Raw genomic sequence first — 24143 nt, forward strand, 5'->3', positions numbered from 1 at the left:
AAACGTTTTGAAGGTAAATGGAATTCTATTCTATTGGACTGGCAGAATACGGTTATGCGAGGATATGAGGTGGAAGGAAAGATAAATCATCGAATGAAGAGGATAATAGGAAATAAGATTACTATCGCTTCAGTCGTCCGTCAATTTGAACGATACACAGAAACAATAACAAAAAGTATGAAGAGGAACGGAGGATTGTATACGGTTGTTATATATAATAAGGAAAACAGAGTGTAAGGAACAACTATTACAGTGTACTTGAAATCACACTTCTCTCAGTCTTTGTAACTTTTGAGATAAGATCAAAGTTTAAGATTTATTAGTAAGAAAAAACATATTGGAATCAAAAAGTACACTTAGACACAATACCGAAAAAACGCGTTGGAACTTTAGACTGTTTGAAGAATCCATATACACAAACAAGTGAAAAACGGCGGACCGAACGAAAACCGGCAGCGCTTCTTCTTTTTCTCTTTTCTTTGGGTGTGGGAGAGAGAGAGGGCGGGTGTGGACAGTCACTGGATTTCTCTTTCTCTAATAACTTCTGAAGAAATCTTGCACTCGACCACTCGACGTGTATTTTTATTGGAGGGGTTTTCTGAAGTTTAGGAACACTTCTGGCAACAATAAGGGAACATTGTTGCAGACATGACAGACATAATTTCATGGGAAGTTAATTGGATTCGTCTTATGGAACAGTTGCAAAAAATGGAATAATACGTTGTTGTGGCATTGTGGTAATGGTTAAGACGTTTTGGAAAATTTCATGAGTGATGAAAAACGAGGATGAGTGGAAATTATTGAATCTTAGAAAACATTTGCAAAGAAAAACGTTAGAAAGCACAATCAAGTTAATCATTAGTTTGCTTCTATTATCGAATTTAAAAAATTTAACAATGCATTTAGTTGTTTAACTAGGAAGCATTCCAAACGTTCAAACTTTTTTCAAATGTAGAGACAGATATTAATAATCAATTCTAAAACATATCAAAATATATTTATATACAAGACACAATTCTTAATGAATGGCGTCATTTTTTGGCGTCATAATTCCCGGAGAACATGTTTCTGAAGCTTAACGTGTTGCTTCGGATGATTCATTGGAAGCAAAAAAAAGAAAGTGAGAGAAACGGGATGGTATGTACTTTCCACGGTGTAATGAAATGTACTGGACCAACGGGATACTGTCACATAAACTGACTCTACGCGGAGGCGACATCATTAACACACCATCAAATCCATCCTGTTATAAATCCATTCGCCGCTTGGAAAAAAAGATTGGAAAGTAGATTGTTCATGAGCCAAGTGAGGCGGTGAGGATTGTCCTGAAGATGGAGACACCCGGTGGAAACATCCGCTGTATAAGTGAAGGTCACTCGGAACGGCTATCGTTTTGCAACCGATTAACTCAATTAGACACCCGATCCGACTTTTGGGTAAATGACAAGAATGCCGCGGCCCGTGAAAAGGACAAATGATATATTAGGAGTGTTTGGGTGAATGTTCGGTGGAATGTATCTATTTGTGTGAACGGATATCCAGAGAAATAGATATTGACAATTTTTAATCACTCTGTCGAAAACATATTGAAATCGAAAAATGGTGAAATCTCGAGAATCTCGAAAGACACGTTCGTCAACATTCCGGATTAGATCAGGTCGTCATGCACAATTGGTTTTGATTCCCAATTCCATTCACCGCTTCACATCTCATAAAAATTCCTGAACACCCGGCGACAACGAGTGCTATCTATTTCTTGTATGTTTCGGATTGACGAGACGAACAAAAAAAGTTGTGGAAGATACAGATCAGATACAACGTGCTATTATTGGGGTCAAAGTGACGATAGAAATTTGAAAGGGATTACGAAACTGACGTGGGGGGGGGGGGGCGACGAGAATGGAGAAATCCGAACTGGGTGAATCGGAGAAAGTTATCGTCTAGGAGTGTTTCCTTTCTAATCCCGCCAATTGGAGATAAAAATTATATTAGAAAGTTTTCTTGTTGAAATTGAGAAAGAAGCTGATCTTGGTAAAAAAATATAAATACTAATATATTTGTAATAAAGTTCTATACCGAATGTTTTTAAATCAACATCTAGTTCGTCTGTATCAAATGTTAAGAAGAATTCTTCGAAATGAGAAAATGAAGAAACCCTAAAAAGTATAATTTGCTTAACACTAGTAAATTTTCAATACTGTTCTCATGTCAGACATGATCAGAAAAAAATCTCGAAATCGATATTATGTTTTAAACAGAGTACAGTGAATTGGAGGACCTCACGAATTGAAACGAATTGATAAAACTATGAGGTGACGACGGAAAATCAGAAATCGTATAGTTCAAACCATTGAAATAGAACCGAAAGGCGTATATTGCGGAGATAAACTTCTTTGGGATAAAGAAAAAGAAGAAATCGGGAGACATATCTTCGGATGGATTGAATGTCGGGATTGTTGTGACATCAAAAACTGTGAAATGATAACCGAAAGCGAATGAAAGAGAGAACCGAAAAAGGGGGAGTGTTTTTCGGGAAAAGGGCCCTCTCACTGACTAAGGAGTACTGTCCTACATCCGAATTCCGTCGCATCGTTGTGCGCCGCCATCGTACGTCGCGAGACGACGGCTATATCCCTCCACGGACATTTCTGGGTCATTTGACTATCCAATCTTTTCTCCTTGTTGCGGATTCGCCAAGTGCGCGCAGACCACCGGCGTTGTCGATTTCAACAACTAGCGTGATATCAGTTCTCGTGGCAGGGCGTACTTGAAGCAGAGATAGAACCTGTACTAATTGTAACAAACAGGAAGTGGGATGAAATATGGATGGAAACTACATTGTTGTATCTCGCTGCGTTTCAGATAAAAGTGAGGAATGTCGAATGTTCTGCAATCCATCAGAAGGGATCCTGGAATTAAAACTGAAAAAAATTTGAAAACCCTATTTTTTCATTTCCAACAGTCTAGTTTTCTACTTTTCATTTTACTTTCCATTCGAATTTTTGCAATTTCAACTTTCCTGTCGATTCTTTCAACATATTACCATCATCACCTCATCATAAAAAGTCATGAGTATCAAAGTGCGATATGACCAAACTGCATTATTTCAATAAGTCAGGTACATGTTAAGAACCCCTCATTCAGATTCGATCGACAGGGCTTTCGACAAATGTTGCAATTTTGTTGCGATAAGAGTCACAATTTGAGCTGTCCGCGTGCATGTGTCCATCAGTTAGCTTATCAATGCGCTAAAACGCTTCGACTTCCAAGAGAAGTCAATTAGGAAGGTGTCAATTGTGACTCGTATAAAAGCATGCATCAGAAACAGTCAAACCAAGGTTCAGCCATGAGGTCGATCATCATCGCCTCTCTTGTGGCCTTGGCCCTCGCCTCCTCTCCAGCTTTCGAGCGCAATTTCGAGCCAAAGACTGACTATCACTACAAACTCGATGGACTCATTCTCTCCGGACTCCCAACGGAGTCCTCTGAATCTGCCCAATCCCGTATTTCTGCCCGTGTCCGTATTCAATCTGCCGATGACCGTACCATTGCCCTCCAACTCATTAAGATCCGCATGGCCGCTTCCCACCTCCCAGAGTCCGAGCAAATGCCAGCTATGAACTCCTTGGAGCAACGTGAGCTTTCTGACGAGTACAAGCAAATGCTTGAGCTCCCAGTTCGTGCCCAACTCAGAAATGGACTCATCTCCGAGATCCAATTCGACAAGGAAGACGCTGAGTGGTCCAAGAACATGAAGAGAGCCGTTCTCAACATGATCTCCTTCAACCCAGTTGCCCCAAGAAACGAGATGGAGAGACTTGAGTCTTACGATGACAAGGAATCCTCTGAGGAAAACCGCTCTTTCTTCACCAACGAGAAGACCCTCGAGGGAGACTGCCAAGTCGCCTACACCGTCGTCCGTGAGCAGAAGAAGACCATCATCACCAAGTCCATCAACTTCGACAAGTGCACTGAGCGTTCCGAGACCGCCTACGGACTCCGTTTCTCATCTGAGTGCCCAGAATGCGAGAAGGACACTGAAGTCATCCGCCCACAAACCGTCTACACCTACGTTTTGGAGAACGAACAACTTCAAGAGTCCGAGGTCCGCTCCCTCTACACCGTCAACGTCAACGGACAAGAAGTCTTGAAGACCGAGACCCGCTCTAAGCTCGCCCTTGAGGAGAACCACTCCATCAAGAACCACATCAAGAAGGTTAGTTGTATTATCTGTATTGAACTAAATAGTATCAATTCTATTTTCAGGTAAACGGAGAGAAGGAAGACATCATCTACTCTTCCCGTTGGGAACAACTTGTTGAGGACTTCTACAAGAATGGAGACAAGGCTGAGTTCTCCCCATTCGAGAAGTTCCCACTTGACAAGAAGATCCAATTGATCAAGACCATCACCGAGCAAGTCCAAGAGGTCGAGAATAACATGCCAGAGACCGCTCACTTCCTCGCCCGTCTTGTCCGCATCTTCCGCACCACCTCCACCTCCCAACTCAAGGAGATCCACGAGACCCTCTACGTCAAGGCTGACAAGAAGGTTAGTGAAATTAAAACTTGGTCTGAACTACAACAATATTTTCCAGATCCAATCCATGATTGAGCACGCACTTGCCATCGCTGGAACCAGAAACACCATCCAACACCTTCTTGTTCACATCGAGAACGAGGACATCACTCCACTCGAGGCTGTCAAGCTCCTCAAGTCCATCCAAGAGACTCCATTCGCCTCCCAAAGCATTGCTGAGTCCCTTCTCAAGTTTGCCGAATCCCGTGTTGCTAAGACCAACCAAATGGTTCGCCAATCCGTCTGGCTCGCCACCGGATCCGTCGTCCGTGGAATCGTTGACTTCAAGAACATCCGCCCACTCGTCCGTGAGGATAAGCGTGAGATGAAGGAGAAGTTCTTCCGTGTCTTCATGAAGCAATTCCAAAACGCTGAGACCACATACGAGAAGATCTTGGCCCTCAAGACCATCGGAAACGCTGGACTCGACATCTCCGTCAACGAGCTCAACGAGATCATTGTTGACAAGCGCCAACCACTCCCAGTCCGCAAGGAAGCCATCGATGCCTTCAGACTCCTCAAGGACTCCATGCCACGCAAGATCCAAAAGGTTCTCCTCCCAATCTACAAGAACCGTCAATTTGAGCCAGAAATTCGTATGCTCGCTCTCTGGAGAATGATGCACACCCGCCCAGAGGAACCACTCCTCGTCCAAGTCGTCTCTCAAATGGAGAAGGAGTCTAACCAACAAGTTGCTGCTCTTACCTACCAGATGATCCGTCAATTCGCTCAATCCACCAACCCATGCAACCAACGTGTTGCCAACAAGTGCTCTAAGGTTCTCTCCTTCACCAGATACCAACCACAAGAGCAGATGATTGCCTCTGCCTACGCTCAACTTCCACTCTTCGTTGAGAACTCCAACTCTGGAGCTCAATTCGACTTCGCCGCTGTCTTCGAGAAGAGCTCTGTCTTGCCAAAGGACCTCCATGCTTCCCTTGACGCCGTCTTCGGAGGAAACTGGAACAAGTACTTTGCCCAAATCGGATTTTCCCAACAATACATGGACCAATACCTCTACAAGGCTCTCCAAAAGCTCGAGTCTCTTGAGAAGGAATCCACCACCGTTGTCCGCGGACGCCGCATTCAAACCGGAATCAAGCTTCTCAAGGAGCTCGCCCAAAAGATGAACATCCGTGCTCGCCCAACCACCCGTGACGAGAAGGACGCCTTCGCCATGGTCTACCTTCGCTACAAGGATATGGACTACACCATCCTCCCAATTGACTCCCAAATCATCGATGACGCTATTGAGCAATTCATCCGCAACGGAAAGATCGAGTTCAGCGAGATCCGCCGTATGCTCAACAAGGACTACGAGTTCGAGGCTCACCACGCTTCTTACTTCTACGAGGTCATCCGCAAGTTCCCAACCACTCTTGGACTTCCAATGACCGTCTCCGGAAAGATCCCAACTGTTGCTTCCGCCGAAGGACAAGTTTCCCTTGAGCTCGAAGGAACCGAACTCCGTTGGACCGTTGAGGCCCGCCCATCTGTTGCTGCCACCCACGTCTACGAGATGAGAATGTTCACTCCACTCTTCGAGCAAGGAGTCAAGACCCTCCAATCCGTCCGTGCCTACACTCCAATCAAGATTCAAGCCGTCGCTGGATTGAAGAAGAACTTCGAGATCGTCTACAAGGTTATCGTCCCAGAGAACCAGAAGTCTATCGTCTCCGTCTCCACCCGCCCAGTCGTCTTCCTCCGTCACCCAGGATTCTCCAAGTACGAATACATCGAGGCTGAGGAGAGAACCGTCGTTGTCCCACAATGGCAACAAAAGACCCAAGAAATCGAGAAGGTTCACAACTTCCTCGGACTTGAGATCTCCACCCGTGGAAACATCCTCCGCCAACACACCGTCGAGAACTGGCTCCTCGCTGAGCAAGACTTCGAGGTCTCCGTTGAGAACAAGAACCGCCCAGCTGAATTCGTTGCCCGTCTTACCGTCTCCCCACTCGAGAAGGCTGAACTCTCCCACATCAAGGCCAACGAGATGTTCGAGAAGGAATTCGAGCTCGAGCAAGAGAAGTCCGAGAACCGTCGTGAGTACTTCTCCAAGATGGTCAAAAACATCCAAAAGGAGCAAGGATACAAGCACACTATCACCCTCAAGCTTGAAGCTCCACGTGACTACAACATGAACTCCGAGCTCACCACCGTCTGCGACAAGCAAGTCCGTATGTGCCAATGGAACATGGATGTTAGCCGCTCTCCAATCTTCGAGGAGACCAAGGAATGGACTCTCCGCTCCCAACTTCTCGCCATCCGCCCAGAGATGCCATCTTCCCTCCGTCAACTCCGTGAACAACCACACCGTGAAGTTCAACTTTCCCTCACCTCTACCTGGGGATCCCAAAAGAAGAACGAGATCACCATCAACGCTCAACTCCAACAATCCAAGGAACAAAAGAAGTACGAGCGCAACATGGAGCGTCAATCCAACGGACTCCCAGAGTACGAGCTCTTGATCAAGGCCGCCCGTCTTAACCAAGTCAACGTTGTTGCTGAGTACAAACTCACCAAGGAAAACGAGCAAGTCGCTGCCCGTTATTTCGACCTTGTCAAGGCCTACAACTACTGGACCGTCTCCAGCCGCCCAGAGGACAACGAGGAAAACCGCGTCGTCCTTCAAGTCACCGTCGAGCCACTTTCCCGTCAATACGTTAACGTCACCGTCCAAACCCCAGAACAACGTGTTGAGCTCAAGAACTCCCAAATCCCACGTGTCCATCTTCCATCCATCGCTCAACGTTCCGGCAAGTACCAACTCACCGAGGCTTCCGGATCCGAGTGCAAGGTTCAAAAGAACCAAATCCGTACTTTCGATGATGTCCTTTACAAGACCCCACTCACCACCTGCTACTCCCTCATCGCCAAGGACTGCTCAGAGGAGCCAACTTTCGCCGTTCTCTCCAAGAAGGTCGAGAAGAACTCCGATGAGATGATTGTCAAGGTTGTCCGTGGAGAACAAGAGATTGTTGCCCAACTCCAAAACGAAGAGATCCGCGTCAAGGTTGACGGAAAGAAGATCCAATCTGAGGACTACTCTGAGTACCAAATCGAGCAACTTGGAGAATCCGCCATCGTCATTGAGCTCCCAGAAGGAGAGGTTCGCTTTGACGGATACACCATCAAGACCCAACTCCCATCCTACAGCCGTCAAGACCAACTTTGCGGACTTTGCGGAAATAACGATGATGAGGTAAACAGATTCTCTCATGCAACACACATTTCAATATATATTTTCAGTCTACCAACGAGTTCATGACCGCCGACAACACCGAAACCGAAGACATGGAGGAGTTCCACCGCTCTTACCTTCTCAAGAACGAGGAGTGCGAGACCGAGGAGGAGCGTCTCACCGAGAAGAAGAACTACAGAAAGTACGAGAGAGACGAGGAGGAATCCGATGAGTCCGATGAGTCTTACGAGAACGAGCCAGAATACACCAAGAAGAGCCAAAAGTCCGAGAAGAAGAACCGTAAGTTGGATCTGATCGATTGAAAATCAATATTTATTTTATCTATTCCAGAGATCGTCGAGAAGACCCAAATCAAGGAATTCTCCCACCGCATCTGTTTTTCCATTGAGCCAGTTGCCGAGTGCCGTCGTGGATACGAGGCCGAGCAACAACAACAAAGAAAGATCCGCTTCACCTGCTTGCCACGTCACAACAGAGATGCCAGCCGTCTCATGAAGGAGTCTCGTCAGCAACCACTTGAGCTCAACGACTACCCAGTCACCTTCGTCGAGGCCGTCAAGGTCCCAACCGCCTGCGTCGCTTATTGAACAAGCTTGACCGGCATTTCACTGTAATTGTCTCAAAACAGTCTGTTTTGACTTTAGTTTTATGGCCTTTCACAAATAAATTTTCACATTCGAATCATCGTTTTATATTCATTCAGAATTCAGCTACAAAATAATTAAGAAGAGAAAAAAGTGAGAGAACTAATGGTGGAATATATAGCAGCAAGACCTTGGAGATCAGTTTTTAAGAAAGAGGGGGAAAATAAGATTAAAAGTTTAGTAGAAAGAAATAATGTAATTCCAGCACTCAAGCGTTCAATTTTCAATGTCGTTTCTTGGTAGACTTGTCCACGGCCTCCGCTTGCTTTAACTCATCATGAACAATTTGGAAATCCTGCAAGAAAATTCTATATTTTCAACGGAAAAAAACAAGAGACGGCTGAAACAAAGAAGAAAAAGCTCTCCTTACCTCACTAAGCGAGATGTCATCAACATCTCCAGAGCTCATTAATGATCCCTGAGCTGGCTGAAGAGCAGCGACGACCATGGCTCCAACACCTGGTGGAGCTCCCATCAATGCTCCCATTGCTGGTGGAGCAGCAACCAAAGCACCAATTGTTGGTGACGACACGATAGTTATGCTATCCGATGAAGACAGTGATGCCCGATTCTGCAGTGGCGGTCCTGCTGGAGCAGATGGCTGAGAGCCATCCTCTCCTTGAGCGAAGACAGAAGTTGGACGAGTAATAGAAAGCTTCTCGATTGCCTTTCCTTCAATCATGTTCTCATCAAACGAATCACGTTTTAAATTGACAATCTTCGCTTCAAGCTCAGCGATCTTCGTCTGTTTTCTTGCAGATATAGCTTTCCCATCTGCCTGTTCAGCAGCAGCTTGAGCGCGAGCAGCCTCCTCTTCTCTTCTCTTGAGTGTTGCCTTCGATGGAATGTAAGTTGCGATCGAATCCATCGAAGTTCCTTCCTCACACTTTGCATTTTTCAACAAATCATCCATCGCCTTCTCTCTTTCACGTCTAGTGTTTGGCGAGATCGCGACGGCATCCGGATCTGGTGGAAGTTCCCTGATTGGGTTGGCCAATTCGAAAGTGCTGCGAACGCGAACAGGCATGCGCTTTGGAGAATCGTCTTCAGACATCCCTACTACCTTTAAAATTCCCAATAAATAAGAGGAAAAAAGAGAGAGCAATTCGAACGGAGAAGAAAAAAAGAGTGCAAAAATAAGAAAAGAAAAGAACAGCAGTGTAAGCAATCCCAATTCTGAACAAGACTAGTCTAAACCAGGCGGAGCTAAAATGGGCGGGGCTTGCACGTGTAAGATTGAGAGAAATAGCAGAGAAAAAGAAATATTGACTAGTTGAAACAGCCTTACCCGCCGAATATCAAATGGAAAAAAAATGGAAAAGGACAAGAGGATGATATCTGATGGAACATAAATTTTAAACCTAGAATTTGGTCGTAGCAAAAGGAAAACAGAACCTAAGACCGCTTCACAAAAATTTGATGACGACTGAGAGAAGAAAGAAGAAGAGGAAAAGTTGCTAAGATGAGCTGTGAGACGCGTCGGATGATTCGAAGTGGAAAATTGATTATAGAAACGGTCAGGCATAAGAAATTAATGAGAATGTACCTGCACATCGGTTCAAACTGCTTATGTCATAGAAACGTGTATGAGTTGAACTACTTTTGAAAAAAGAAACGGGGATGAAAAATAATGAATGAGGGGATTATGAGGGAAAACGTCTATCTGCTCCTCTTATTCCGTGCAAACGTTCTCCAAAAAAGTACACGTTCAACGTTCAGACATATGAATAGAAAGGCACTGCTGCCTGAAGGCGAACAATGAGATGAGATTTCAATTAAACCGATTCTTTGAAAAAGATTCAATTTCTTTCAAAGAATTCCCGTCAGATTCGTCCCACTCATGTGAAACCATTTCAGAGCAAATTGGTGTGGGCATCGCTGTATAGCAATAAGAACAAATTGTTCTTGTATAATTAGACGTTTTATGTCTTTTTTCCTGAAGAATTTTAAAAGGAGATGGGTTCTCGTTTCTGTCAACTTAATAGGATAGTGTCACTATCCCAGAAATATTGTTCTGTGTTGTTTTCAAATATTTTTAGAATTTCGGATTATGGAATTGACCAGTTTTGAAAAAATTCCTTTGATCAAATGGTGAGTTTACAGGAACCATGATTCGACAATGATATTCCAGCTTATTCGTTTTCCCAAATGGTGCCTATTTCTTCTGTTTCTAACAGATGTTTCATTTTTGAACTATGTACGTCATTAGTCACGTTGAAATATACAAATTATCATGCTCATCATACTTGGTGTACCATACAATTGTTCCGCTTTAATGAACATCATCAAAACTCGTTCTTTCCTACGTTTTTCATAGTTGACGTTTCAAGAATCGTGTAAGCATCCAGCTGAAAATCTTTTTCCCCCAATTTTCAGACTACCCATAACTCTCACAACAGCTGAAACGACTCGTTTTGTCAATTTTCAGCAAGGGTTGCACAGAAAAATAAGAGTATGAAAACCACGAGGCGAAACCGAGTTACCGTATCCACCCACCACCCATACAATTCAATGTGTGTGGAATCAGAAAGTTATACAACCAGAAACATCAACACGACGCTAATCACTAGACAAACAACTGTTTTATTGAAAGGGGCTACCAAATTATCGGTCATTAAAGAATCAATAAACGATAATAGTGCTGCACAAGGAATTAGGGCGATAAGAAACAGAACTTCTAATTCCCTTTCAATAATCATATTGATTCAAACTTTTCACTATGACATTTTCATTGTTATGAAACTGCACAACATTTTTATTATACATTTTTTTAAAATTATAATTTTATTTATAAATCCACAAATTCATAATTTCAGTGGGACCAACATGTCAATGTATGGTAAGGACAAAGCCTTCATTGAGAATGAAAAGAAATTCCGACCGAGTCGAGACTACTTGAGTTCTCCCATATACAACGAAACCGTCTACCGACCACCTCCTCCGCTTATTACCCAAAGCAAAGAGGTAGGTACATTCTTAATCATATCCCGCTATACATGCTGTTCAAACCAATTACAACTATAAGAAAAAAAGGCAGTTCTACCCATTTCCAGGTCTCATTTCGATTTCCTTACTCTCTAACCCAAGACTCATTCCACCCGGCACAGCGTTTCCCCGAATTTCCGTATTTTTTCTGTCTTGTCGCCTGACTCGGAGCCTATATTTTTATGGGAGATTATAATCACATAGGTTGTGACAATTTCACCTGCTTGCCGCCGCTCTATAATTTTAAGGGAAAACAACTCGCTACGAGCCCATGTATAATTTTAACGTCAAAAGGGACTATGGGTTGTAACGGATGTGTTGGAGTTCCGGGATTACTGTAGCTTCAAGAAATAGATTTTGAATGAAAAGAAAAAGAAAAATGAGGGATGTTTTTCAGGTTGAAGTGATCGAAACGGAGCAAGTGGAATGCACACCAAATATGTGGGGTCATCCGATGGGACTTCTCAGATGGTTCCAGTTGGTAGGGATCACTTCAGAGAAGGGAATAAATATTCAGATTTTTTTCAGCTCATGTTCTTTGTTCTACAATGGCTTGTACAAATAACTTGTGGTGGAGATGCCTGCACAATGATAATGAATGTGTTCGGATACACTGCTATGGGACAGGTTTAGAAAATTTCAAATGAGAAAAAAGAAAGAAAATGACGTTAATTTCAGTTATTCGTCCTTGTGATCTTCCTTGGTCTCTCTATTTTCTGTGGAATTATCTTGCTCGCATTCGTTTTGAACGCTCATCGTTGGATCCCATCTATCATCATCTCATTGGTAGGTCTACTCATTCCACGTCATACATTCGTTCTCTAAATTTTAATTTTCTAATTAGTATTCATGGAAGAAAAAAGGCTATGTATAAATTTACTGGGACGCAAAAAACCGATTGACCTACAGCGTAAAATATCAAAAAAAGAAGATGTCAGAAACGCTTACATTTTCTAAAAATGACATCCAATTTTCTACCCCTTCTGGCAAAAAAATACATCGCGCGGATCTCAATTTTGTCTGGGATTCTATTCAAGCACATCATTTCTTGTAGGAGAAGGTATACGCTATCCTCGGAATCATCTTTATGTTTATTGCCGGAATCTTGGGGACTTGGATGGCAATTTTGGCTAACGACCGGGAAGTGAATTATCAAGGACGCGGACGTGGGCACATTCAGGGACAATGGATTGCTGCTGCGGTTTTTTTGAGTTGATGTTGTTAAGGGGTTAATAGAATTATTTCAGGTGCTTGAGTTCCTGATGGTCATCGTCTACGTTTTCGATTTTATTCTGCAACGTCGAGAAGTATGGATTAGACCAAAGAATTTGGGTAGTTTCGATAAAAAGCAAAACAAAAATTAGTTTTGTAGAGACCTAACAATGGGGTTTATGACGCGAAAAATTTGAATTTTTTCAGAATTATCCCTTCACTGGAAAGGAATACAAAACCGTCCAATCACGGCAAATGGTTTGTAGTTTTTTATTGCTTTACTTGTGTCTGAAAAGTTTAAAGCGTTTCTTCCGTAAGAGCGAAAACAAGTTGCATTTTTAGTTTCAGTAGTTTTTTTTCCTGATTTTAAGCCAAATTGTCTTATGAGATTTCATTTTCGCTGTTTATCATTACTGCATTTAATTTTCACTCTATTATTGAGTTAAATTCAACATTCTTCGAAAATTTTTGAAGGATGTCATAGTTTATTTGATGACAAATTTTGAACTGATTTTTAAAGTTTAGGTATGCATTTTTTGACTTCTGTTTACTGAAAACGTTCCTTCTCAACTCTGTGACCAAGATCTGTTCTGTCAGCAGCAATTTTCCAGTTCCAATCAAAAACCTTTTTCCAGGGACCGGGTTCGATGCGTTCAACAACGACGAATACTAAACGATCAACGGATTTCATTTTCCAGGAAACTTTCTGAAACCGCATTTTTCCTTCTCAAACCGATTTACTTTTGCAATGTTCTATTTTTTGACAACTTTTCAATTACTGCCTTTTGATATGAAGTTTGCAACAAACCATATATTTTTCTTATCCAGAAGTTTTATTTGGAAACTTTGACGACAGGTGTTACAAAGAAGAAGACGAAAAGAAGTTTACGACATAAAAAAGATTAGAAGCAATGTAGGGAGACAGGAGAGGATGCATTACTTCTTTGAACTTCTTTATTAATACAATTTTCGATTTTTTTTTTTGAATATCAACTCAGAAATGGGAAAATATATTGAAGACAGTGAGAAGTGTGCATAATAAGACTATCACAAGAAATAGGGTGTATTTCAAGATCGGGTGTGGTTAGGAAAAAAGAGAAAGAATAAAGAAGAGAATAGAAAGAAAAGGTGATTGGTGTGTACAGAACGGGTGCTTCCGAATACTAAACACGTGAATCATATTCAATTTAGTTCGTGTAAAACGGACAGATCGATATCAAAAACAAGCAACAACAATCAGTCATTGCTCTTTTTGGGGCTTTTATGACGATTCAGCTACGGGGAAATGAGTTTTATGACCTTTTTTGAATTAATTTTTTTTTGCTTTAACACTCACAACTTTTTATTTGAGGAGAGAGGATGGAAGAGAGATTGGGGGAATGAATTTGGGATGTTTCTTAACACAAAAGTTTTAAAATGTATCTGAGATTTGGAGAAATGGATCATTATCAGTTTTGGTTTTGTTATAATGACGATTAATGGAAGTGTGAGTAAATTGAGGTGTGAGGTGGGACGGTACGCTCAAGGCTCAAGCCTTTGAGTCGAAGAACGAGTAGGTTGGATTCTCGTATCCATTGACCTGCATTCCAGCGACATGACGCTCTTCTGGAGTGTAGACGTCAACCTCGATGAATCCGCGCATGGCACGACGACGACGAGCGTTGGTGATCGCGAAAGCAATGATGCAGATGGCAGTGATGAACATTGCCGATGCAAGAACGTATGGCTGGAAGATGGTTGACTTGGAACGTTCGACCTCAGCGTTCTGGATGAGCTTGTCGTGACGGTAGAATGAAGCTGGCTCGTCGATGATTGGTTCAATGTCAACACGGAGTTCCTTGATGTTCTTCTGTAATTATACTTGTTTGTATAGGTGTTCTACCTCAATAAGTGAACTTACGTCTTCATCTTCTCCAGATTCAGAAGAAGAGGAAGAGGAAGAGTCCTCATCATCCTCCTCATCCTCGGTTTGGACAGAGGTCTCAACCAACTTTGGTGACTTCTTCTCTTGCTCAATTGTGACCTTGATCTGTAATCAAATTGTTTAGTTATTATCCCACCTAACCAACTGTCTCACCTCCTTTCGCTCCAATGGCTGCTTCGATTGCTTAATCTCCTTTGGCTTGATGTCAACAACCTTGACCTTCTTCTTCTTCATGTCTGGAGTCTTCTTAATTTGCTCATCATCCTCATCCTCATAGTACTCATCAGCCTCCTCTTCAGAGTCAGATGATGATGGAGCCTCAGTTGGGAGAACCTTAGCATTGTCGGTTTCCTTTGGCTTGGCGGTGGTGGTTGGGGCCTTCACGTCGAGTTTGGCACTGAAAAAATGATTTATGCATGGGGTAAACGACTAAAAAACCAACTTCTTGCTGAACTCTTCATCGTGGAAATCAGGAATGATGGCAGAGATTTCGGCCTCATCAATGTCGACTTCTGGTGAAATCTCCTCTCTGTAATCCTTCCAGTAGGCGACGGCAATTGGGCGAACGTGGCTCTCAAGATCTGGGAAATCGCGGAGCATTGCAAGAGTTCCGTTGATGCGGAGATCGATGTAACTGAAAAATTGTCTTGTTAGATCTGGAATTCTGTGAAACTTCTTACCGGAGTCTGTGAAGAACAGTTGGCTTGTAGCTCTCGGCCTCCTTAGAATCAACCTTTTGCAAGTGACGGTATCTGTTCAAAGTGTGCATACGATCCTTCTCCTCAGCACGAATGTAAGACTTGAGTGCTTGAAGAACGGAGTGCTTGTTTGGCTTGCTGACGTGGGTGGCAAGCGCCTGACGGTAATCATGAGTAGCCTGAAAAAAAATGAATTGAATTGAATCCGAGTCGAGAACAATTCAATTTCTTACATCTCTTTTCTTTTCGTTAAGCATAGCTTGAACGCGCTCCTCATGCACAGCTTCAATCTCCTTTCTCATTCTCTTATGCTCTTCTTCAAGGGAGGAAACGGTCTTCTGGAAGCGAGCGTTCATCTGGGTCTTGAACTTCTCAGCTCCCTTTGGATCCTTAGCCTTCTGCTCGTTGTATCTTGTCTCCAAGTCTCCCCACTCCTTCATTACCTGAACAATTCATGGATTTTGTGTGTTGATGTTTCTTCCTTTGCCGTGTGGTTGACATTAATTTCAAGAGACACTTCTCAAGGAAGGTGTGACGTCAGACGATAACAGTCATGCAGAGGATTAAACTAATCAGAGTGAAATCTAACTTCATAAATTGATTTGAAAGTGTTTGTCTCCTATAATCCTCGAACACATATTCCATTTTTGTAATCTTCTGAAGAAGATTATAGAATTCTGAAATAATCTTACCTTCTCAACTTTCTTTCTGTGCTTCTCATCCATACGTGTCTCTGCCTTCTTGAAGTCCTCATGCTCATTGGTCCAGTTGGCGATCTTAAAGTATGGATCTTGGGCAGTTGGCTCCTCTTCCTCCTTTTCCTCGGCTGAAAATAGAAATTTTACACTTCCGAACAACCCTAAACAGAATCCTACATTCTTCCGAGTAGTCGTCCTCGTAAGCGTCATCGTCATCATCGTCGTCGTCGTCTTCGTCAGCCTTATGACCAGAAGTCTTGTTCGTTTCTGCAAAGAAGATTGATGGAAGATGTTTTCCGTTAATCCCTGCTACTTAATTTTTTTTCTTTTCACTCGGTTAGTCACAATGGTTGTCATGACATTAGTCTACGTGATATAGTTAATCCTTTATGATGCTTTCACTTACGATCGTTAGGACAGCAGACGAATTCCACACCGGTGAACATATCAAGCGCGCATGGCTCAAGAACAGCGAATGATCTGACAATCATTGCTTTGGAATCCTTGGACTTCTTGGTCGCACATTGTTTTCCAGCTTCGTCCTTCCAGTGTTGGTAGTCGTTGCATTGGTCGCGAGAGTTGACATGCGAGAACTGGCAGTCATGCGGGACTTGAAGAGCTTCCGAGTGGAACTCTCCGTCTGTAACACAAAAAAACATTAAACTTCGGTTGTCCCCGTTGGGTTCTCGTCTTTCACTTTTTCCATTTTTAGAACCGAAACAACTAAACGCATCAATTTTCTATTTTCCCCTTGACTGAAGATTGATTCGAACCGGAAATTCATTATTTATCGCGACTGAGCTAGGAAAGACGCAGGAGAGACTTGAGAAGAAAAAAAAAATTTTCTTTCCCCTTTCCATTTTCTCAAGCCCGTTTGGCTTAACTGATGGATGTCACGGATCGTTTGATGGATTACAACTCACCAATGCAATGGTATGGTCGAACGCTGTGAGTCCACTTGCATGGTGTTCCCTCCTCACGACACCAATCGGAGACGCTGACTTCATGCGAGTACTCGACAATGTTGGTGATGTTCATGGATGGATAAGCCTGAAACGAAGACGTGATTTGTCACTCCACTACTCCGTCCCTTTTCTTTATTCCTCGTTTTACAAACTAAGAAATGTGTACAACCGACTTCCGAAACTCGTGTGCAATCGAGTCGCGTGTTCAAACTTGGATCTTCCCATGGGACTACCCCGACGGGAGGTCCTTACTCAAATTTGCGCCTTACTAGGAGAACGAAGAAGCACGCGCGGAATGTAAGGACCCATGCCTTTGCTCTATGTCTGTTTTGTTTCCGGAACAATCTATGAGAACAAGAAAAAATCCCTGTAGGATTAAAAAGTCGGACGCCAAAGAGCGATTGGTTGTTTAAAGTTTGATTGTTTGGTTGCTACTGCTAGCTCTATTTCTTTTGTTTAGTTCCTAAATTTCAATTCAATTTATTTGATTCCCTACTAGGAAAGAAAGTCAAAAAAGGAGAGCAAAAAAAGAAGAAAATAGAAACTTTAAATTACAAACCAATCTTTTTCTGTTTCTTTCTTTTTGTGCTCTAATCTAAACGTTGTGTGTATTCAAACTCTGTAAACCCTGAACATTTCTTTACCTTGCGGCAGTACTTGAGGATGTCAAGTTTGCCAGAGAAACAGGTGGCGTAACGTTCTTCGTCGGTTTTCCAGGTGCCTTCTTCGGTCATATACTTGTTGCGGTAACCGCATGAGAATGCGACCATTGGAACGAACTTCTCATGTCGCTTGCTTCCTGCTGAGGTTTCCTGCAAAAATATTGCGAATAAGAGTATGGTACTTGAAAGGTGCTTGAGAGCGCTGATTGAGTTTTGATTGGTTTTTGCTGAGATTGAAAATGGGAATCGGATTAACAACAAGCTGTGCCCCGACTACATTTTATTATACATGTGCACAAAGTTCGCAGAGAAAAGTTGATCTGATCTTTATGGAACAATTTGTTATTCCCTGTTGGATTAAAAGAAAACGGAAAACCGGAAGAGTGCAATTTATCTCTATATTTTTTGATTATTCAATTCCAAGAACTTTTAGAACTTATGACCTTTTCAAGTACGTTTTTGATGTGAATTCCCAATTTCAATCTTGTCAAAAGACCACTCATCATTCAATCACAAGAATATCGCATTCCTTATCAAATGTAACTTTTCAGTTTTTCTCTAATTCCTATCATATGACTGATCGGGTGGTTTCAATCGATTTCTCAATTCTATGACATAGTGTTCCGAGTCATTGAGATTCGACCGCAAGACGCATCAGCGCTAGAACAAACATACCTCAGCGAAGACTGTGGCGATGAGAATCGGTATAAGTAAGCCAATCAATAGTTTACCCACCGTCATGGCTGAAAAAATGTCTGTGTTATAAAATGTGGGTCAATTGGAAAACGATTGAACATAGATGAGGGAAAAAACGATTGAGGAAAAGACGAGGAATGAAAAAATGTAATGATGATGACTATGGTGCGTAAAATTGTAGTGATAGCGCATAGAGTCGGCTTTTATGACCCGCGTTTGAACTGACATGACGTTTCGGATCAGATCAGCCCCGCATTCGAAAACGGAATAAGGAATTAGTGAATGGAAGTGAAGAGGAAATGAGAAATGGAATAAGGCGAGAAAGTTTCGATACATGCTACGAGAAAGCGCCTGGCCGACAGCGTCAAATTACGGGGGGATGATAAAAGCGAACATGGCGGGTGGGGTACAATCGATAAATTACAATGAAAGATTGATAGAAACGCACTAAAGGACTATATGACGAAATGAAAACAGACATCGAGTCGATCTCTTACACAAGGGCAAACACAAGTAGTTCACTTCCACAAACTTTTGAATGGAAAGAATGTACACATCATAATGCCAAAAATGAGAAGAAATAGAAAACAGAGAACGAGAGAGCAGTAGAAATAGTTCATAGCTATTGACATCAATTTGGATTGATAGAAGTGTCAGATATGGATGTTCAAAGAGCTATGGGTACACATGGAGAAATGAGAAAAAGAGGAAAAAAGAAAGAAAAAAGAGTACATTCAGAATTAAAGGAATATTTGGTGTTCATCCATCTCTTCTCGCCTTTTTTCCCATTTTGCCTTCCATCTTCTCATTCATCTTGGACCCAAGAAAACCGAATCGAAGAAGGCGTATGAATTTAGTTTTGTTGGATGAGGGATGAGCCCTGGAGCCCTGAGACCCCCGTCGACATTCAGGCACCTAAAACCCAATTATCGTTCAATGTCGAAATCGAGTCGATGCTCCGAGCGCGGTTGTTGCAAAGAAGAGGATGTACAAAGAAAAAAGAGCAGGCAACACAAAAAACTAAACAAGGTTAGTTGCCTTTAAATAAGATTAGAGACTTAGAGACTTTGGAGAAGTGAGATGGAGAATGAAGATAGAGATAGAACAAAATGGATACTGTACTTGTGAAGGTTTCCTTCTTCACTTTCATCTCCGAATTTTTCAATCTTAAGCTTCCTTTCTTTTTGATGAACGAAATGTGCAGGACATAAGCAGAATGCGAGAGAAGAGCAGCTTACTCAAAACGCTATGTAAATAACGGGAGTAGATATTTGATATTTTCCTAACTGATGTTGGAAAAAAAAGAAATCGCATTGTCGCGGCACCCGGAGCCTCAGCTCAGAAAAGCCGGGTGGCGTTGATAAGGCGAGAACATCAAGAGTGAACTGAGCTCTCGGGCAGTAGGGGTGTAGGGGCGGAGCTTGAGCATGAAAAAAGGGGCGTTCTGCGTGAGTTGGACAAACTGCAAAGGCTTATCAGGAGATAATAAGAAACTGAGAACAACGATGAGAAGAGAAGATTACTGTAAGAAGATAAGCACGGAGATTGGTTGACGGCTTAGAGCATGGAAAAAAACAGAATGATAATAAGGACGAAACATTGCACCGCCTCCCGTGGTTGTTTCAATAACACTGAATGGAGTACATTCCTGAAAACATCGTGTTGTATCGAACACCCAATGAAGAAAAACAGCCTATGAAGATGTTCTTGAAACCGTGAGAATACGTGGCACACCCACACACTGAAGCTGTTTGTTCAAAGCTCGAGAAGTAGTTCTTCACGGTAAAAACTCAAAATGTTAACTTCCGTTTAGTACTCATTTCCGGCAACTGGAAAGGTCAGAGGTTTTTTTCTCAAGGAAAAGGTTTCTTGTCGAGACCGGAAACATTGATAACTTCCGCTTCACATTCAGGTTCCCTTGATGAAAAACATACTATGCAGAGCAAAACATGAGAAAAATAAGAGAGCTGGAAACTAAGTTTTTCTAATTATTGAGTAGTTTTAAAATGTTTTTGAAAAAGATTTCGAAAACTTTCAAATCTCAAAATGATATTAGGAGTAATTAATGGTTACTTCTAAGAAAACGAGACTTGAATTGGAGATGAAGTTTATCGGAAATACAACTAATTGCTGTTGATGTTGTGAGCTTTGGTGGAAGAATTCTACGGTAGCGATCAGAAGAAAACTCGAGATTCTTGTTTACGGTAAACCGAAAGGCAATATTTATTCTGCCTGACTGATTGGAATGCTAAACCGGTTGATTTTTTGTAATCACAGTACAGAACAAAGCAACTTACTGAAATAATTTGAACGTTAAAACTGAGGATGCCATCAATTCTTATCTAATTTCAGCGGTGAAAATAATCTCTTATCAATTAAATTGAACATGTTTGTAAAAATATGGTTGGATAGTTCTAATGGAAAACATTGTGAACCGCTGACTTTTTTTGGTCTCTGGTGACAAGAGGTGACTTAATGTGGATAAAGAACAAGGAACTTGTGGACAATGATTTCCAGAAAGTTTTTCTTTGCTATGTTTTCTGAGCTCGTTACTTCCGATGAGCCATCCATGCGTACTCTTGCAGAAGCAGCCCCTGGAGACAACTTGTAACTTCAAACATCCATATTCTAAATTCAAAAATGCATCCAACATCAAACGAATCATAACTAACAACTGTCCTGGGATAAAAGCACGTGAGGAGGATCAGAACGATGTTTGACTGACTTGAGTTATTTATCAGGAGAGGAGGAACCAGAGAATTCGTCGTGTTGAATTATTTTTGGAATTAAATACAAAAACGTATGTTTTTCTGACCGACATTTTTGTGATCATTAATCAACCTATTTTACGAGGATCTGTAGTTATGACAGTTAGAAAGAACAATGTACGAGACAAGAAACAACGACAAAAGAAACGAAATCAATCAAAAAAAAACTATGATCGGACGCTAGTTGATGAGAACTGAATGAAGTGTGAGAAATGAAGAGGAAAGGGAGAGAAAAAAGGTGTATGGTGGAGACGCCCCTAACTGTATGAATACAGTACATAATACAGAGAGAAGCAGGGAAAGAGAGATGAAAGAGAGGTGCAATGGGTCTTTCTGCGGTCGGAGAGTGGTGGAGGGCCCGATGGGCCAACCGGTTCTGCGGTTGGACAACACTATGGTGATGCCCTCTCCTCTCTCAAACTTTTGTGTGTTTATTCCCTCACACTATGTATACGGGAGTTTTTACCTCCTGCTGTTTAGGTTTTACAAAAGAAAAAACTATTTTTGATTCGTACTTTCCTAAAATTGTTACAGTTTGAGGAAAGGGTTGTCCTGTAAGAAGAAGAAGGAGGGAAAAACTAGAAGTGACTAAATAGGAATGAGGAAAATGAAAATGTAAAAGCAAAAGAAGAAATGAGTCACTTTCTTCACAGGAGGGGAGATGAAATTCATTTGAATAGGGGAAAAGGGATTGCGAATTATTCACACACCTCCTCAAGACATTTTCTAATCTTTCAATGTGCAAAAAGAGATATTTTCCAGGAAAACTCACATTACTCATTCCAAAGATGACAAATCAAAACTACAGAAGTCACATCATGAAACATCTGCTTTCCAAAAAAAGCTCAAAACGGGTCAAAACCCATTACCGAAACTTTTGTAGCGCAACGGGGCCGATTATCTTCTGCTCGAGTTGATAAAAATTCAGAAAATAGAACTAGAATTGTAACGTCATGGTAACATGAAAATGTTGCATCCAGTGTCACATGAAATTTGCAGGCTCAACGAGAACAAGTCTTCTGTCGACTCATTCAACCACGAAATATGAGCCACTGAACAAATGTGACACTCTTTTCACTGTGCCCGCAGGTAACACATAATTGAACTAAACTTGAGTCAAGTGTGTTGGGATTAAACGGCCTTTAGCGATTTCAAGAGTTCTTCGCAAGGGTTTTGATTGATTTGATAATTCGAGTGGAGTAACTTGAACAAAAAACCTTGAAACTACATCACAAGTTGTTCACTAAAGTTACCATCCTGTGAATTCAAGTGGAGTCATATCTGCATGACAGGACAACAACAAAAACTGAAGGAAGTAGTCCAGAAGTTGCTGCCATAAGATGTTGCCTTCTGAAATGATTGATAATAAATTGGAATTTTCAAAAGAAACAGAAAAAGAAGATTGCGAAAAAGAAAAAAGATGCTCTCAAGGGAACCATTTTTCAGAGAATAAAGAAATTTGGGAAAGGGCACCAGGAAGATACGGAAGGTGGTGTACTTTTACTTCTATTTCCAAGAACAAAATCAGCGCAAAAATGCATAGACTGTGGTTATAAGGGAATAATTCAACAAGTTGCACTTCAACGGGTAATCCATTCCGATTCACCCTGATCTTATGCCATGTTTCGAAACAATTTCGGATAAGACCTCCAACTGAGGAACGTTACGAAATAGTTTTTGTATTCCTCCTATTGCACAGCATTGTTGTACATGAATAAGTATTACGGTGACTCAACGTTTCCTTCCTGCCTTGTTTCCCTTTCCTCACAGACAAACATCTTGAGGTGCGCTTTTTCAGTTGCATACGTTCTAATACGGTATGTGGGAGATTGCATACGTAAGCAGGGAAGTTAGAAAAACAAGTGAAACACTTGAATTTATGTGAGGATTCGTAATTCCCATAATTGGAATTTCAAGGCGATTTGAACTTCGAAGTTGCATAGTTCAACGAAGAAATAAACGGAATAAAGGAAGCCATTTTGTGACGTGAAGAAGAATAAAAATCATATCTATTAAGGAACACGTAGGCACTATGTAAATGCTAAAGATATTTGAGCACCAGAAATGATACATCGAGAAGTGGTAAAATGAGATGAGACGATCGACGCCGACTCATTTTTCTTCACTGAACCCATTTCCTCCCCCAGATATTATGTTTTTTTTGCTTTCCTAAGAAGACGAATAGTAGATGAATTTCTAAGAAATGATGAACTCAATGTATATCTAAATGGCTGTACTTTTTTCTGAGTATCACCTTTCTGTCCGTTAGAGAAAAACAAACAAAATATGAATGAGAGCGTCTGTTTATTCTGTATTGGAATAAAATGTTATAATAATAAAGCATAAAGCTTCCTAGAAATTGAAATAACCTCAACTGACTAAGCGATGACTAGGTCGTCATATGCAAATCTAGTGTGAAGTTTCCCAATAATTTATGTATGGGTTACCCGACGGAAGCGAATTACCTAATAGAATTCGAAAGAAAAAAAAGAGGAAAAAAACGGGAATAAGTGAAACCGAAATTCGAAAGATGTCAAAAGAATGGCAGATGGTACATTTCGGTTCGATTCATTCTGACAGTTGTTACTATGAAGACAGTGGTGAACATGCTGAGTCACGCCATCTGCGCTTTTAAAAGGAAACATGGGCCCGGTGTTGCGAGGTGAAATGAAAAAGGATGCGATGTAGCGAGTTTGAGCACCTGCTGTCGCCGCTCGACCACAAGCATGTCTTTTCTTGCTCATGCGCGTTACATGCTCACATTTATTGATTTCCCTCCGGGCATTGCGCGGGTGCGAGCTTTGAGAGAAATACATGCATATATTACACATCGTTTCAGATTATGAGAAAAATGTGCCGGCATTTTGAAACATATTCGTATGAGAAGTGTATCATAGTTTTTGCCTCAAAACTTGAGCAGTATGTTTGGAAATCTTATTGGGGAAAAACATGTTAACAAAACATAGCCTCAAAAAACATCAACGAGATCTGTTCACTATGTATAATGCGCAATTTCAGCTGAAAGGATTTGTTTTTCAGCTGTCAGTCGTCTGTCTTCTGTCAAGCTTCAAGTTTTTTTCTTTATTAGAAAAAAAGTAGTAAGAAGGA

The 24143-nt window shown here is 41.6% G+C and overlaps 5 protein-coding genes across 5 annotated transcripts; 3 read left to right on the top strand and 2 right to left on the bottom strand.

Annotated features, from left to right (window-relative positions):
• Positions 1 to 3340: 3340 nt before the first annotated feature.
• On the bottom strand, positions 3341 to 7801 carry GCK72_024364 (uncharacterized protein; the record flags this gene model as incomplete). The annotated part of the gene is made up of 5 exons (XM_053735846.1): positions 3341 to 3990; positions 4060 to 4240; positions 4297 to 4573; positions 4623 to 7437; positions 7480 to 7801. 5 exons carry the CDS (start codon positions 7799 to 7801, stop codon positions 3341 to 3343), a joined length of 4245 nt encoding a protein of 1414 aa, XP_053579412.1.
• GCK72_024365 (uncharacterized protein) lies at positions 3347 to 8370 on the top strand (the record flags this gene model as incomplete). Its single annotated transcript, XM_003117820.2, has 5 exons — positions 3347 to 4216; positions 4267 to 4551; positions 4598 to 7783; positions 7831 to 8062; positions 8114 to 8370. 5 exons carry the CDS (start codon positions 3347 to 3349, stop codon positions 8368 to 8370), a joined length of 4830 nt encoding a protein of 1609 aa, XP_003117868.2.
• A 280-nt stretch (positions 8371 to 8650) lies between these two features.
• Positions 8651 to 9454, bottom strand: GCK72_024366 (uncharacterized protein; the record flags this gene model as incomplete). The annotated part of the gene is made up of 2 exons (XM_003117566.2): positions 8651 to 8722; positions 8798 to 9454. 2 exons carry the CDS (start codon positions 9452 to 9454, stop codon positions 8651 to 8653), a joined length of 729 nt encoding a protein of 242 aa, XP_003117614.2.
• Positions 9455 to 11253: 1799 nt separating this feature from the next.
• GCK72_024367 (uncharacterized protein) lies at positions 11254 to 13334 on the top strand (the record flags this gene model as incomplete). The annotated part of the gene is made up of 8 exons (XM_053735847.1): positions 11254 to 11391; positions 11810 to 11893; positions 11941 to 12039; positions 12091 to 12198; positions 12467 to 12613; positions 12660 to 12719; positions 12832 to 12882; positions 13260 to 13334. 8 exons carry the CDS (start codon positions 11254 to 11256, stop codon positions 13332 to 13334), a joined length of 762 nt encoding a protein of 253 aa, XP_053579413.1.
• A 3540-nt stretch (positions 13335 to 16874) lies between these two features.
• GCK72_024368 (uncharacterized protein) lies at positions 16875 to 17210 on the top strand (the record flags this gene model as incomplete). The annotated part of the gene is made up of 1 exon (XM_053735848.1): positions 16875 to 17210. The coding sequence occupies one exon, from the start codon at positions 16875 to 16877 to the stop codon at positions 17208 to 17210; it is 336 nt and encodes a 111-aa protein (XP_053579414.1).
• Between the last annotated feature and the right edge of the window lie 6933 nt (positions 17211 to 24143).

The sequence above is a fragment of the Caenorhabditis remanei genome, chromosome X, assembly GCF_010183535.1.
Source record: "Caenorhabditis remanei strain PX506 chromosome X, whole genome shotgun sequence".
Taxonomy (NCBI): domain Eukaryota; kingdom Metazoa; phylum Nematoda; class Chromadorea; order Rhabditida; family Rhabditidae; genus Caenorhabditis; species Caenorhabditis remanei.